Raw genomic sequence first — 16,289 nt, 5'->3', positions numbered from 1 at the left:
TATTTGCGCCAAGCGTGGTGTACAATGATTGCTCTTTTCTTAGAATATTGCAAGGCTGTGAATTGGTAGATTTGGCCTCATCAACATCCTCATGGACTATTTGAGAAGGACCGTGATTTGCGGTCTATATTCAAAGGTGACGATCACAGGTTTCAACAACGAAGGGAGAAGAAAATGAGGAGAAGCATTGTTGGTTCATTAATCCCAGTTGAAATGGAGACATCATCATGTAGTGATTGTATTGGAGGTTGCATTATTGCTCATGCGCTTGGGAGAGGAAAATATCTCATGATTATAAGTTTCCTACAAAGTTAACTGACTTTGTTGCCAACATGCAAACCATTAATCATTACCCCTAAAAGCATGCTCCATACATGGCAAAGGGAGTTTAACAAGTGGAATGTTAACATTCCCTTTTATATTTTGAGCCCATCAAGGGACTTCACAATTAGGGGGTCACCTTTTAGAGGATCCATAATGCCGATGTCATGTAAAGCACCCATCAAACATGCCTATAATATTTACAACATAAAAATGCTACATGAGTGGCATAAGAAGGAAAGTGTGTTGACACTAAGCTACCCCTTGTTTCTCACTTTCACTAATGAAAATAATGCCAAAATGTCTAAAGAGACCAAGCAGACAGGAAGGTACCTTGCAAGGAGTTTAGGTCTTTTAATTCTTGATGAAGGCCACATTCCTCAGAGTCGTAAGCCATAGATTTGGAATTTATTAATGAGAGTGAATATAAGGCTATCTGGAACTTTGTTTTAGAACAATTTTGAAGAATATTTTAACACACTCAACTTGGCAAGACCAACCTTTGTTGATTGTATTTTGCAACTGAAGAAACACCAAAGTGAAGTCTCTGAGGAAGTGGTGAAGGAGAAGATAGCTAGACGCTATTTTGTGGAGCAAATTTTAAAATGGATAAATACTGGAAGAAGCAGAGAAAGAAGCACATGTCATCAATTGTTAAAATCCATGACCGAAGACTTTATTGATGTTTATAAAGGACATTTTTTAAATGACCTTTGGTTTAAGAACCTATGTTGTGATGTCAAGGCCAACACCCCTCCAAGAGACATTTTTCAAAAGAATTCATGAAATAGTTCATATGAGAAATTGCACCTATTCAAATGTAGAGTTGGAGATCATGATCTCGATTGCCTCCATACATTAATGTCTTCTCTAAGATCTCATTAAAAGGTATAGGGGTGGTGGTGGTGGTTTGACCATCCCGACCTTGAAGTGGGCACATTTAGAAAAGATCATATTCAAGTGATCAAATTGAAATTTTTCGTTGATCATATTCTTAGGATAACGATGTTATGTTCTATGCTTAGAGCAATTTTACTTCAATTTTCTTTATTATCCCAATATCATATCTAGTATAGCAATCACATCAACATGATAGTAAAATGCAGATAGAACATAAACAATATCAGTAGAAGACAAGCCAACACAAGAGGACACAAGATATGGCACCAGTGAGGGACAAACCTCAATGTGGGGAAACCCTTAGATCAATTCTTCTTATAATTCTTCAAAATTTCAGCACAGGGAGAGTACAATTTACAATATTCACTTGCCCGAATTGATCAGTCAAAACAGTAGAAACAAAAAGCCCTAACCAGAAAGTCAATCCTGGTCAACAGGGCTGAAATTGACCTCCAAAACAACTCGGTCAACCTTGGTCAACTCGGCCTCCAACAGTAAGATAATGCAACCCAAAACAATCCAAAAATAACTCGTCAAATCTGGTCAACAAAAGTCGTTGCAACAACCTGAATTAGGGCAGTCAATGTAGGGGTCAAACTACCTCGGTTTTTGTGCCCAAAATAGTGGTCTGCCCAAACAGAAGTCTCCCTCACAAAACCGAAGTCAAACGGGTCAACGCTGGTCAAAGTCAGCATCCTAAAATTTTGATCTCTTGAAATTTCGACCTCTTGAAATTTCGGTCAAATCTGGTCAACGCAGCAGCTAGAAAAGACAATTTTCCTTTTGCATGTGTGGAGAGAGAGAGGCCTAGAAATCTGTACACAATCAAGATGAGAGACTGAAAGATGAATGAGATGAGATGCCAAAATGAGGAGGCACCTTGTATTTATATGCAACGTTGAAGGCTGGAGGAGGGTAATTTGATGGCTGGCCGACCTTGACAATTTGTCCATAATCAAAATAAATTCATAACTTCATTTGTACATGTCAGAATGGGATGATCTTTATATCAATCCTACACCTCTCGGAAAGAGGAATCCAAAAAAATATCAGCTGCCTCATAAGAGCTGTCCAAAGTGATGTTTGGCCCTAGTTGCCAAATTTAACACAAGAAGATTAATTTAATTGTTCATTTTCACTTGGAGAGAAAAAGCAACATCAGAAAGTGGAATGAATAATTAGATTAAAAGAAAAGGTTATAAAGAGAAAATCGATGGTATTCTGATGACCCATGGTATTCTTAGATAAAGTTATAAAAGAAAATTGGAGCTCACTTTGGGGTTATGATCAGATATTTGATGAATTGATATTGGAGTTCTAGTAGCTCATTGTGTATGGAGAAACCCTTGTGGAGATTCCAATTTTTGTGTTGGAACCGTACACCTTAGCTGGTGGCGATTAGTTTTGGTGGTGAAACATCAACCCTAGCTAGTCAAGAGGGAGAACCACTTCGATTTCTTCATTGGCGCACATTAGAGAGGGAGGATCAAAGATCAAAGTCCGAAAGAAGGGTGCAATTGCAACAAGTACACATATCTTCAAGTAGGACCAATTTCTTTGTTGGAGGCCGAGTTGATTTAAGGGGAAACCAACCAAATTTTGCTAACAAGTTCCATAAATAATTTTTGTTTAAATTTCCTTAAAATTTATTAATAAAAATTGGCTAGCTAAAATTTTGTTTTGTTGTGGAATTTTATTTGGAAATTACAGTTATTGGTTCTTTATTTTTCTCGTGTGGATTTAAATATAAATGTGGGTTCTCGAAATTTTTCCTATTGAATTTAATTCAATTTAACGGAAAAATTATTTCCGAGGAAATTTTGGGGAAAAGTTTGGGAGGATTACAAAATAATATAAAAGGGGATAGAGTTAAGAGCATGGTTAAGAGCCTAATGGTTAAGAGCATGTGTTAAGTAGCAACCATTAGGCTCTTAACCATTATGGTTACAAAATAATATAAAAGGGGCCTAAAATAATATAACCTCCATTGTTCAAGTTGGTAGCTACTTGTCATCGTTACTGGCCTCCTTTATCCTTGTCTTTGAGTGAGGGCCTAAAAATTTGCCCTTAAGAGGTTTTGCAACTTAAAGAAAGTTAAAAGTATATATGGCCACACAAGAAAGAAAATGTCTAAAATGCAAAAGATGGCAGAGACAAACTTCTAGTGTGTGTGGATAAGAGCTTAACGTAAGCTCTACCCCCCTCATTAGCCCTAACACAAATCTTGGCATATCATGATCTATCTAAATAAAAGAAACTTTTAATGTCCCAACCTTAGTGAGCAATAAACTTCTAGATCTTTAGCAGGTATTTGAATGCATCAAATGAGCTTGTAACCCATGTTATGCATAAAAAGAAAAAGAAAATCATTGAAGAAAAAGGTGTGCAAGAGTGGTGGTAAAAATAGGCCAAAGAAAGTGGTCACTTAGATCCCATAATTGGTCTCTCTTCAGATCATTACACTCAAGATGTTGGAACTCCAAAAGTTGATACCAAGACTGTGGCATCTTTAATAAAGTTAACCCCTTTCATGTCCACTCTCACATGTACGTATTGATTGATGAGTCATCCTAGGAACTTCTCCTCCCCTTAGGGTTGGAAGCACCTAATAGGGCCTTTGGATGACCCTCCCATATCTAAGTGTAGTAAGTTGTTTAGTATTTACAAATCATCAGCGAGAATAGACATTTGAAGACAATGTTTGTGTGAAGTACTCTTATGCCTTTTCCATTAGATATGGTCCACTATGATATTTGTATGGTTTTTAGACCTTTGATAATGTTCTCACTTGATTTTGAGGGTATGTTTTAGATGTTTCAACTTAAGTACATTTGATGTCCCTTGACGGATGGCTTGACACTTCTCTAGAACTTTGATGAGCAAGTCTGACCCTGTGTAATGGCACTTTAGACCATGAAGCCATAATGTTGACCACCTTGAGATGAGCATTGACTTTGGGATGGATTCAACACTGATGTTTGTCACCTTCTTCCTCTTTAGAAGCTGAAATGATTCCCAATGAAGCCAACATATTACCATGAATGATGATGTACCCTAGTGACCCTAGGATGCTTCTACGCTGGCCTTGTATATTTTTGATGGACATTACATTGTTCTTGGACCATGTTGATTATGATGATGACTTGTGATCCCTTTGGAGTGATGATACACTTCTTGATGATTATGTTATGCCTTGGGCTTGTGGCATCACCCTTTCATGGCCTAGAGTGATGACTTGGGGCTTATTAATGATGACGTATGGTCGAGGAGAGATATGGCTTGAAGAGGTACCTTTGATGTTGAGGAGATGGCTTGGAGTGACTCTTTGACCATTGCTAGCACCTTGCTTGAGGGAGATCTTCACCTCTGGAAGATGATGTCATGCTTGGAGAGCCTTTTACTCACATGTAGGGTAAAACGAGGTTATTTCTTATGTTTTGTCATTATGAGAGCTATCTTTTAGGTTTGCTTGTGTTGTACTAAACTTATAAACACTTGAAATATATTTTAAATATAATTTAGGTCTTTTTAGTCTAAATTAATCCCAAATTGACTTGGTTACCTTGATATATATAGAGGGGAGTCTATTTGGAGAGAATCATTGTTACAAACACTCTTATTCCCTTTTGTGAAAGAGTAGGCACTAGTAGTCTTGTCTTCTTGGATGCATTGGATCACTAAAGGATAGTGACTTGTCTTGGGGAGGATAAAATTGACTTGGAATTATTTCCTTGGATAAATGAAGTGATGTTATGGTGAATTGTGCAAGTTTATTGAGTATCTTCTTCTTTTTTGCAAAGTTGTAGAATTAGGATGTCTATGAAATTTCCATGTTTTGTTGATTATTTTGTAATAAAATCTCCTTCGTAAAATCTCTCACATGGTATCCATCAAGGAAACTAGAGTTGCATTCCTTGATTTTAAATCTCCTTTGAATTTGAAAATCGCTAAGGTTTGACTGAGAATTTACTCTATAGCTTGTTCCAACCAAGGTCCTTCATCTTTGACCTCACCCTCCTTGACTACATATATCCAAGGTGGGTAAGGCACTAGCCTTTTGTGTGCCAATCCTTTAAAAAATAAAATTTAATCTTTTTCTCTTTTGCATGGTAAACTAGGGTTAGGGTTTGGAAAAATCTGCACTTAAGAGCTAAAATCTAGCTATACATTATTGTCCTAGGGTTAAGGTTTGCATATCATAAATTGGAAAGAAAATATGTCATTTGTATGCATTTTTAGCCACAATTTTAGGGGTGATGTCATTTTTTGCCTTTTCAGGCATTGAAAGTTGCTAGAATCTCATCCCTTGTTTACTTTTTAAATAGCCTTTGAAAATTTATTGCATATCATATTTTATGGGCTGTTTTTATACTGTTGTCATAAATTTGCATGCTGTAAAATTGTCTTCATCTGAAACCCTAATTTATAACAACAATCTTTAAATTGTTGGCATGTGTTTGGAATTTATTTGAGCATTTCCAAATATTATTTTAGCCCTTTAGACTTAGCCATCGATTCTTTGAACTCATCATTTCTTTTTCACCTGAATCCTTTCTTTATTGAACATCATTCTAGGCTATACATTTAACGGGTTTCTAGGATTTAGCCTAGGATCTCTTGAGTTACTTGAATCTTTGAGGTCTGTTGCGGAATCTTTTCTTGTGGGGATAACACCAACCATAAGACAGTAGAGTAGCCACTAAGGTGGTAGTGGTGGCTGATCTCATTGTTGCCCTAGACTTAGAATGCCTAGTGAGGCTTTGCACTAGGTTGTTAGATTTTGCAGTAACATTGCCAGAAGGAAATTAGTATTCCATATAAACAAGTACCATGTATTATATTGATGCTTTCCCATTACATCTTCTTTGCATCAACAAACTTTTGATTGACTTGGCTGGATAAACACCTATTCCACAGCCTTGATCAAATGTAAGGTTATTGAAGAAACAACAAGCTTAAATGTCCGGCTTACAATTTTAATTAATTACAACAAAATGGTATAAAGTTACAAACCTGGCGTTAGATTCAATACATTCTTTAACATGAAGTCTAAACTCTTCAATGTTTGTCTCTTCTACACCCCTTCCATAATTTTGGTCGAACTTGAGTTTTTGGAAGTAAAAAAATGCTTAAATGTCAATCCTACAAATTATTAGGCAAAACAAAATATGGAAAAATTACAAACCTTGGGGTTGATTCTTAAAGCTAATAACATGGTTATGAGAGTAGAAATGAGCAATCATTTTAAGTACATGGATGGACATTCATAGCTTATATCCTGAAATATGATGAAGAATGAAGATCACATGAATGGGTATGTTTGAGAGTTGGAACCTATTCTTGGAAAATCTTTGTCAAATATATTGATATACAGGAGTTGGGGTATTTTTTTGCAGATTGAGATACAGCGACAAAAATGCCTGACCTACAGGCGGCAGTTAATGATTTTGTTGTCAAGCTCAAGCGACGGTGATTGTGTGCCTATTTCTCATTAATAATGGCCTATTGTTGTGCTTATTATTTGTTAACAAAATAGGAGTCTAACAAGTTTGCCATAAGAGTAAAAATTGTTAAAAAAAACAAATAGTTATCTGAATCTGATCGTGGCATTGCTTTTGTGCTGGGGGCTGATAAATCAATCAGGCAGGTTGAGGGTTCACAGGCCACTGCTAGAGAAACTGCAGTTCTTTTACGGTCTGTTATCTCTCAACAAAGAGTACCACACTCACATCAGGCAGCTTCACTTATTGAAGCTGTAAAGTCAGTGGGCGTGCAACTTATAGCTGCCAATCCAGTTGGTTTGTTTCCATTTTCTGTTAGCCCCATATTTCTGTATTTTTAAATTCCATTGTTAATAAACAATTCCTCTCCAAGGTTAAGTGTACAAAGATAGATTCACAGTCCACTATATATTGTATCTTTACTTTAAAGCGAAATTTAACTACATGTTCATATCTATGTGAATTTGTCTGTATATGAGATTCTTATAATATATTTGGATTTGGAAATCTGAATACAGAGCTATCTGTTGGGAACATTGTGAGACATATATTACATATAATTCGCGAGGAGGATGTGTCTTTGGCAACAACGGGTGTTGGAGGTTTAAGTGTCTCTGCTGGCAGTGATGATGAGGATGATACCCAGCATGATAACTCTTCGGCATTATCTGCAGCTGCTCTTGCTGCTGCATCTAGAAGTGCTTTGCGAGCTCCCTCATTACATAATCTTTTAGAATCTATACCTAGCCCAGCAGCTGCTCCTCTCACTGGTTCTTCAGGAGGCGAGTCTGAAGGAAAAAGCAAATGTGGGTTTATTTCTTGAGTTTCAGTGTGATTACTGTTAATATGAAGCATTTATTACAAGGAATGTTTTTCTAAAAAAACTGAGGAACTTCTTTATATAATTCTTGATGATTAGACACATGGCTTTCCTTTCCTAGAGTTTTGCATAACATATTGTATCTTGTTAATGTCTTTGTTTATGTTGCCATAATTCCTTCTATCACAGCTGCTGACAAAAACTCAAGGAGCTGGAAATTGAAGCATGGAGTAATTGAGGCTATTAATGAACTGATTGAAGATATTGATAACAGTCACTCTCAGATTGCAGAGCAAGCATTGGAACATATTCATCAGAAGTATGGTTATTACTCCATTAGTGTTTACATTTTTAATGGTCAGATCAGACAGACTTCTGTATCTTATAAAAATTTAGCAACTCATTTTCAAGTTTGTGTAATTTGCATTTTGATGTTCATATTATTATTATTACTTATGTTCAATATTTACATCTGTATTCGATGATCTGAACAGCTGATCTTATAGCAACGTTTTAGTGTCTCCATGGACAATTTTTTTCCGTAACCGCTAATTCAAAGTGGTCCAAAAAATCATCATTGCATTCCTCAAAGTGGATGTATGCCATTTTCGATATTCATTTACATTTAAATGGATGACCGTATGATTTCACAGCAAGCTGTGTTAATGAGAACAATAACCAGAGTTGAGAAATGTCATCCACATCGCTTCCCACCAGAAAGTGCCAAATTGTTTTCAAATGATATCCTTACCAAAGTACCAGTATTTATTCTTAAGTGAATGATAGAGGCATTGCTTTAATCCATCTTTATGTGAATTGTGTCTATCGATGATTATTAGGTTCATAAGCAAGAACTGTGAATTGGAAGAATCAGTACTGGTAAACTAAGAAACGATAATGACATTTCTATTGCATTAACTCAAATCAGTAGTATAGTTCATGGGTTTGTCAATGGTTTAAGAGCTCTACTGTGAATTGGAAGAATCAATAGTGGTAAACTAAGAAATGATAATGGCATTTCTATCGCAGTAACTCAAATCTGCAGTATAGTTCATGGGTTTGTCAATGGTTTAGGAGCTCTAGGATTTTGTTATGTGGAGCAACTAGGCCTCAACTACTAGGCCCCCCATAAAATTGTGTATATAAGAGCTATAGGCTCATGTTATGTGGAGCAACCATGGCCTTGAGTACCAGGCCCATATCTTTATTTCCTTTTGCTGTAATGATATATTAAATTTTCTTCTCTCTCTCCCTCTCTGAATGTTAAACCAGATGGAAACTTTTCTATCCCATAGGTCCATTGACTTTATGGACGCTTAATGAAAATTCAATTCAATTAAATTCTACTCTTTTCTTCTCTTTAATTGTTTTATGATTATACTTACATAATTTTTTGGGGGATGATGTTTCAAGCACTACTATTCATGCTGATTTGTCTTACAGCGACTGTTGATAGATTTTTGGTCTCTTCATGGCATTGGCACAATAGCAATTTCAATTTCAGTAACACAATTATGATTGAAATTTCAGTTTCAAGGTGTTTTTTTTTTCTTTGGGAGGGAAGAGATGCGTCATATATTTCATTATCAATCAAGATAAATGTATATCAAGAATGATACATCATGGAGCCAAAGGATGGTCAGACAGGTTGTCTCCCTACGTAAGCACGGAGAGCTATCATGTCTCTTTGGCCCTGAGCTGAAAAATATTTACATGTTTCTTAAAAATTTCGATTCTGGCTGAGATCTATATAGCCAGATCTGTTCTCAAAGCTTAATCGTCTTTCAAGTTGAACAGAGTAGTTTCCTGTTGAAAGCTCCTTGTTTTTCAGTCTGATCATGTTTAACACACTCCTGCCTCTGCGTAGTATCATCTATTTGTCCCCTAAAATGACCCCTTTCCAGTGAAGATGAGGAACAACGAGAACACTGTAGACATGCAGAGTACATGAACATTCCTAAATCATAATTGGCAGGCACGGTTTATGAACACCTAAGCCTAGTTTAGAGGTTTCTTTGAATGCAATTCATTTTTTATAACATATTTTCAAGTAAAACAATTTTTCTGGTCATACCTAAATGTGTATCTGTATGTTTGTATTCTTTTAAGTTATGGAGTATTAAGGTGTGTATGCTACTAAAAATACGGAAAGTTGTCATTCCTCTTATGTTACCTATTGAAGATGTTTTGTATTGATTACTTTATTGTCGTGTTTCATTTGGAGGAGGATTTTGTCCTTTGAATTCTGTAAAGTAATTTGAAAAGTCCTAACCTACCACACACGCATAAAAAATGCTACTAGATCCTTGGATATTATAGTTTACTGGATGTTGAGCAACGAGTATTTGTGATGTGTGGGTTTTCTTTATTAGTTCTGGATAGTTGCTAAATTTATAGCCATTTGTAAAATGGATTTCATTTAGATAAGTGTATATTATTTTTTCGAAGAATGTGTCTTACAGATTGCCTACTACTGATTAATAAATTATGTTCTGCGATTTTAGCGAGGTGATATTAACTTTAGGACACTCAAGGACAGTGATGCAATTTCTCTGCGAGGCCAAGAAAAAGAGATCTTTTCAAGTTTTCATTGCAGAGGGTGCTCCTAGGTATAAACTGTGTCTTTTTACGAAGTCCAAATGCAAAAATGAATTTCTACTCCAATAAATAATCAATGTGAAGGTTACACATTGCAGATATCAAGGACATGCCCTTGCTAAAGAGCTCGTTGCAAAAGATTTGCGAACAACAGTGATTACTGATTCAGCTGTCTTTGCTATGATATCACGTGTGAACATGGTGAGTGATTACATTTATGACTTCTGTTAATGAAATGATATATTACTGATACTATTTACAATATTTACTTTGATGTGAAGGTCATGGTAGGTGCTCATGCTGTCATGGCCAATGGTGGAGTCATAGCACCAGTAGGACTTCATATGGTTGCACTTGCAGCTCATCGACATGCAGTTCCATTTGTTGTACTGGCTGCCTCACACAAGGTAGCTTGCATATTTGTTTGAAGCTTGATAATCTGATTCCTTTGTCAACGACTTGTCTGGATCTGTTTTTTGATGATAGGGCATTTGCTAAACTGCTACCTTTGGACATTATGGCTTTGTCATATGGGAATAAAGAAGAGGAAATATTTAATATCCACTAATGAACAATAAAAACATCTATTGATGCTAACAACATAACAAGTGCTGTCTTTATGGACTGGATGCATGACAGCATAGAGATGCATTATTGGACGTGCAGAAGTGTTTGTATCGTTCATAAATGTATAGCATGTGCTGTTTGCATTTACCACATTGGCAGTTATCTCTGCAGGGAAGATATGTCACATTATAGGGACATGCCTTTTTGGACATACAGATGTATTTGGTATTTATTGTCCTATGATGACCCACACATCCTCTAGTAATTTCGTTAGAGGTGCTGTTTGATTTCAGTGCCTTCACAGCTGTCTTTATGGACAGGAAGCATGACAATATAGGAATGAGTAGTTCGCTCAGATGTTTATTACCCTCCCTGCTTTACATATCCTTTAATTACTATGTAAGTGGTGCTTTTCACATTTGTAGGAATAATTGTTAATTTGTCATCATTCCTTGCCATAGACATTCATCAAGAACTGAATGGGGATATACTATTAAACTTAAACTGTTATGCATAACTCTTTGATCTAGGTGAATATTGGTGGCCACCCGCCTATTCCACCTATATCGCCAATCGGTTTCATTAGTTTACTTGATTATAGCAGCATTTACTATTTTTAGCAGTTTTTTCGGGTCATGAACTTCCAGAGTTGTTTTGACCCCCTAAACGACGGTTTTTTGAGGTTTGCAACAAGGGCGTAGCCATAGGTAGAGCTCTGCTGCAAATCCTATAGTACTCGGAGAGATTTTTCTAAGAGGTATCATACGTGCCAAATGGAGATCATATGACCAAGTTATGACCCCAGGAAGTTGGTTGCCCAACTAACCCTAATGGGGCCCACAAACTCTTGCCGTTCCATCTCCTAGGGTTAGGGTTTTGGTTGTTTAGGGTTTCCCCTTGTTGCTCAATAATAAAAAGTCCCTTGAGCTTCATTGTAATACAGTTTAGAGGCATGTAGCTGCCACATCTCTTCTTAGAGATAAGCTACCATCGCCCGAGCTAGTTTACTTCCATTCTGTATGTAAGCATCTTTCAATTCTTTGATATTAATGAAATGAAGTTTTATTCTTGCTGCATCTCTGTGTTTATGTTTATGTCTGTATTCTGTTGCATTCCTGCGTAAGTCCAGATCACTCTTCCTGCTCCCCACATTTATTTATAATTGTATAAATGTGTGGCGGGATCAAATAAATTTGCAACAGGCCACAAACCTTTTCCGAAGTAGAAGGGCATGGCGAATGCACTTAATGAATTTAAACTTACAATATCTAAAATTTATACCAAAAGCTAGATCCCTTGCCTGGTATTCTTGGTTACTCAATATTTTTACATGGCTAAAAGTTGTAAATTTCCTAATTCCAGTACCAGAAAATAGCCATGGTGATGGATTAGTAAAGGAAGGTGATTAGGTTGAGATATGTCTCTAAAGTAAAGTACAACTATAGGGATTCACAGATTCATATTGGGCAGAGAGTGCAGAAGACAAAAAGAGTTCATCAGGATATTGCTTCAGTTTGGGATCCGTTATGATTTCTTGGATGAGCAGGAAGCATACATCTGTTGCACTCAGTATTGTAGAAGCCGAGTATATTGCAGCTTGGTTGGCAAGTTGTGAAGCAATATGGCTTTAGAAACTACTTGCAAGATTGTTTGATCAAGTGTAGGTGATGACCATGATGATAGGTCAAAGCACAATGAGATCTAGTACCAAGACATGGTACAAAAGGGAGCAGTATGGTTCTAGTACTATTCTACAGTCAAGCAGATTGTTGACAAAGCCTCTATCCCAAAATGAAGTCTGTATACTTCGAGGACAAGCTTGAATGATTGAGCATGTATCTCTCAGCAAGAGGGAGTGATGAAATTGTAACATCAAGGACAATCATTCTCTCTAGGTCAGATTGGCCAAGAGAATAGTCTGGAGCGTTGATGTGATAACATTAGGGAAAAACATTCTCCCTATGTCAAGTGTGTTGACCGGAATTAGGGAGAATGGTCCAACATAGGACAATCATTCTTCCTATGTCATGTATGATGACCAAAATTAGGAAGAATGGTCATAGTGGCCCAAAATCACTCAGTTGAGTGGGTGCCTTTCAACATCAGGATCAAACTTTCTAGATAGGTTGAGTGAGCACATTTGGCATTAGGCTCGTAATTACTCATGAAGAGTGAGGCCTTTGGAGATTCACCACGAGTCAAAGATATTGAGCAGGATGATGGTGAATTGAGACTAGTCTGCATACCATGTGTCAGAGGGACTAGAATTATGGTGACTAGTTGATGCTAATGATGTACCATGTGTTAGGAGTGCTAACCAGGATTATGGTGCACCATAGGTTAGAGGTACCGATCAGAATTATGGCAACTAGTTGACGCTGTTGATTTACCATGAGTCAAAGTTGTTGACCATGTAATTAAGTGATGTTGACGTTGATGATGAATTCTTATAACCTTTTCTTAGAGAAATTTGTCAACAAGGGAACATCTAGATAGTCATTATGAATACCTCCTTAGCTAAGAGGGAGTGTTGACTTTTGTAGCTATGGTTGGTCTTCATAATTAGAATTTTAGCCCTTGAAATGTACATAATGAAAAATGGAAGATATGTTCTTCATGTCATTTTCAAAAGAGAAACTTCGAATTTTCAAATTTAATTTTTGGCTCCAAAAGTTTTCAAGTCGACCCTCCTAGTCAAGTAGGCCCTAGTTAGAGAGGCACCTGTTACCACAAAATCTAGCAGGGCCCTATGTGAAGAAAACCTACAGGACAACTACTAGACTAAGTGACAACAATGGGACAATGGCCCACTGTCACCACAACCAAAGTTCCTTGCTTTTTTCAAAATTTCATGGATGGGAGGACTCCCGATATGATTGTGATCACCTATGATAGATGTTCTAGGTTTGAAGGTTCAAGGTGATGGAGCTAGAGCTCATTGGAAGAGAGGCTCAATGAAGGTACGAGGCTTTAAAGAAGCAAACTGCTCTCTAGGAAAAACCTAGAAAAGAAGGCGCAAGACCTAGGGTTTTGAGGTATCTCGATGGTAATATGTATTCACAAGGTCAAGACCCGAGAAAAGAAAGGGCTTTTTATGATTTATTCCAATGAATACTAAACTCATACAACTCGCAAAGATGTCCCCAAGGTGAGAGAGAAAGACCTAGGTTTTCCCTCTTAGAGTAGCACCTAGGGCAAGATATTTTATGGATGAAACTCGGGCGAATGCCCACCAAACTTGGAGCATAGGTAGACTAGACCCTGAGCTTGATGTTTGCACCCTTGGATTCCTGAAAAATCACCTCCCTAAAATTTTGTTGCAAGCCCTAGATTTCCACCCTACCTTTAGGGGATCGAAATTTAGGGTGAGAAAATATGGAGAAAGAGGAGCTTGATCACTGAAATCCTTGGACTAGTGCCTAGTCCTTTGGGTTATGGAGCCCTAGATGTGTTAGATTGGCAAAATTTGTCGTCAAGGAGGTTAAACGTTGATGCCTTAGCTACCAATCTTCAACAATTACCCACTATTAGATTATAGAGTTTTGTGAAGAAAAATAAGATTTCGTCGCTAGAAACATTCGTTGCATGTTATATCATGAGTAACATATGAAAGAGCCAACCAAATAACTTCCAAAAATTTCTTCAACAAAATTAGGGCACAATAACATTTACATTAGTTGCAACAATTACATACATTCGACATTTTCAAGAGATTTCATCAACAAAAGAACTTACAAGATAATCATGCAATATATCCATCCATATTCAAGAAGTAGCTCCAAGACAAGATAAAAAATCAGCTCCAAATATGAGAGTGCATCCAAGAAACTTCAGTAGCTTCCAAAGAAATAGTGCGAGTTCCTTTACAAGAGAAAAATTCAAGTGATGATGATGAGTTCTCACAAATGAGGCTCATTTCCATTTATATGAATCTCTCTAAATCAAATTAGCCGAATGAGCCCCCAAAATTATATAATCATGTGCTAAAAATAAGCTTGGTCTCCAGATAAAAGAAAATCCTGTACAATGCTCCAAATGAGGGCTTTGACAATGGTGCCTGCCCTCCCATGTCTCAAAGGTGAGACAAACCTCCTCTGGGCCTTGGATCAACAACCATCATCATGCTACGCTGGCCGGGGCACGCTAGTCCAAGTGCATCATCTCGCGAATAATGGGGGGCAATGAACAAACTGTTGAAGGTGCTAAAGGTGCCCATGGCATGAAATGATGCTCTGACACATGATGGAGTCCCACGACTCTCAATCGATCCCCTAGGGGTGTCAATATGAGCCTATGGTGGGCATGGGCCCCATTTAAGTTGCTCAGTCCATGATGAAACTGCCTACCAATTACATATAAGATCCAATGCTCTTCCTCACCATCAGGTACAATAATTCATTAGTGTATCTAAGTGAACCAAACTTGTTAATCAAGGGCACATAGAGACTTCATAATGAGTTTCCATTTCAAATTTGGAGCTTTAGGCTTGTAATAGTGCTACCCCGCCTTAGGTAGGAGTGGCTAATAAACAACCTTATTAGGTGTTCCCAGTGCCTAAGGGGAAAGACAAGTCCAAGGTACATCCTTCAATTGATAGGGGTGATGTGAATAATGATGAGATGAATAGGGACACAAGGCTCTCAAAGTCAGATGCCATGGGTTCAAGGATGGTAATGATGAAGGATGTCCACATATTTGGGTGTATAGATGCAAGAGGGAGCAATCATGGATACATGAGTTACCCTAGAATTTATTTTCCACCCTTCTTCATTTGCCTTTTGCCTTTTCTTGATTTTTTCTTTGTATTACTATTTGGGACTCCAGGAGATGAGAGCATGATGTGTATGATATAAGTAATTATTACCCACCTTAAGGTGGGGCAGTTCATTTACCACCAAGGATTGGTGATGGCCATAATGATAAGGGGTAGAGCTCATGTTTGGCTTCTTCCCACGTGCTATTTTAATGTATTGACCATATTTTGCATTTTATAATATTCTTTTCTTATGTTTCTTGCTTGTGGCCATGATATGCTTTTAGCATTCTCTTAGTTGCATTAGCCTTCGAGGCAACATTTACAGGCCTGACCCAAACATGTGGACAAGGGGAGGGGGTATACCAGTGCGTTGTGGGCCCAATGGTCATGTGGACCTAGAGGGGGAAAATGATGAATAAAGCTTGTAATGTGTGGAGGGGAGTGAAAAATGTGGATTAGGAAAATAGGACCACGCTACCAAAATCAAGGTTTTCCAGGTAGTGCCCTTCCCGAAGCCATAGGCCAATAGGGGAGATCCCACAAGACTAGGGTTGAGGATTAACCCCCCATTTAAGGTGAGGGAACAAAATTATAGTCAAAACCCTTCCTTCTTCCAAGTCACCCAATAATCCATGTCCAATATGCCTTAAGGAAAAACAAGCATAAACACCCGATTGCATAATGAAAAACATACCTTTAAGATTGGATTGCCCACCTTCAAAGATATGCTCTCGACAGATGGGCGAGGGGACATGTGACTGGCTCAGGGAGCGGAGATCAAATGGCAATACATCAGCTACACTGGTGGCTATTAGGGGTTGCTGGC

General features: G+C 37.5%; 1 protein-coding gene across 5 annotated transcripts in view; it reads left to right on the top strand.

Annotated features, from left to right (window-relative positions):
• Window positions 1-16,289, top strand: part of LOC149184527 (NagB/RpiA/CoA transferase-like superfamily protein) — an 81,358-nt gene that overhangs the window by 43,054 nt on the left and 22,015 nt on the right. For all 5 annotated transcript variants that reach the window (XM_089417571.1, XM_089417570.1, XM_089417566.1 and 2 more), the window contains 7 exons: window positions 6,618-6,690; window positions 6,865-7,019; window positions 7,241-7,528; window positions 7,732-7,861; window positions 10,047-10,151; window positions 10,239-10,341; window positions 10,422-10,547. In XM_089417571.1, the coding sequence (XP_089273697.1) occupies window positions 6,638-6,690; window positions 6,865-7,019; window positions 7,241-7,528; window positions 7,732-7,861; window positions 10,047-10,151; window positions 10,239-10,341; window positions 10,422-10,547 (960 nt within the window). In that variant the 5' untranslated portion in view covers window positions 6,618-6,637. The remainder of the gene's footprint in view (window positions 1-6,617; window positions 6,691-6,864; window positions 7,020-7,240; window positions 7,529-7,731; window positions 7,862-10,046; window positions 10,152-10,238; window positions 10,342-10,421; window positions 10,548-16,289) is intronic.

Source organism: Pinus tabuliformis, chromosome 3_2 (genome assembly GCF_031772625.1).
Source record: "Pinus tabuliformis cultivar Carrire ecotype Pingquan chromosome 3_2, CPIR1, whole genome shotgun sequence".
NCBI lineage: Eukaryota > Viridiplantae > Streptophyta > Pinopsida > Pinales > Pinaceae > Pinus > Pinus tabuliformis.
This window is presented reverse-complemented; position numbering and strand designations above follow the sequence as displayed.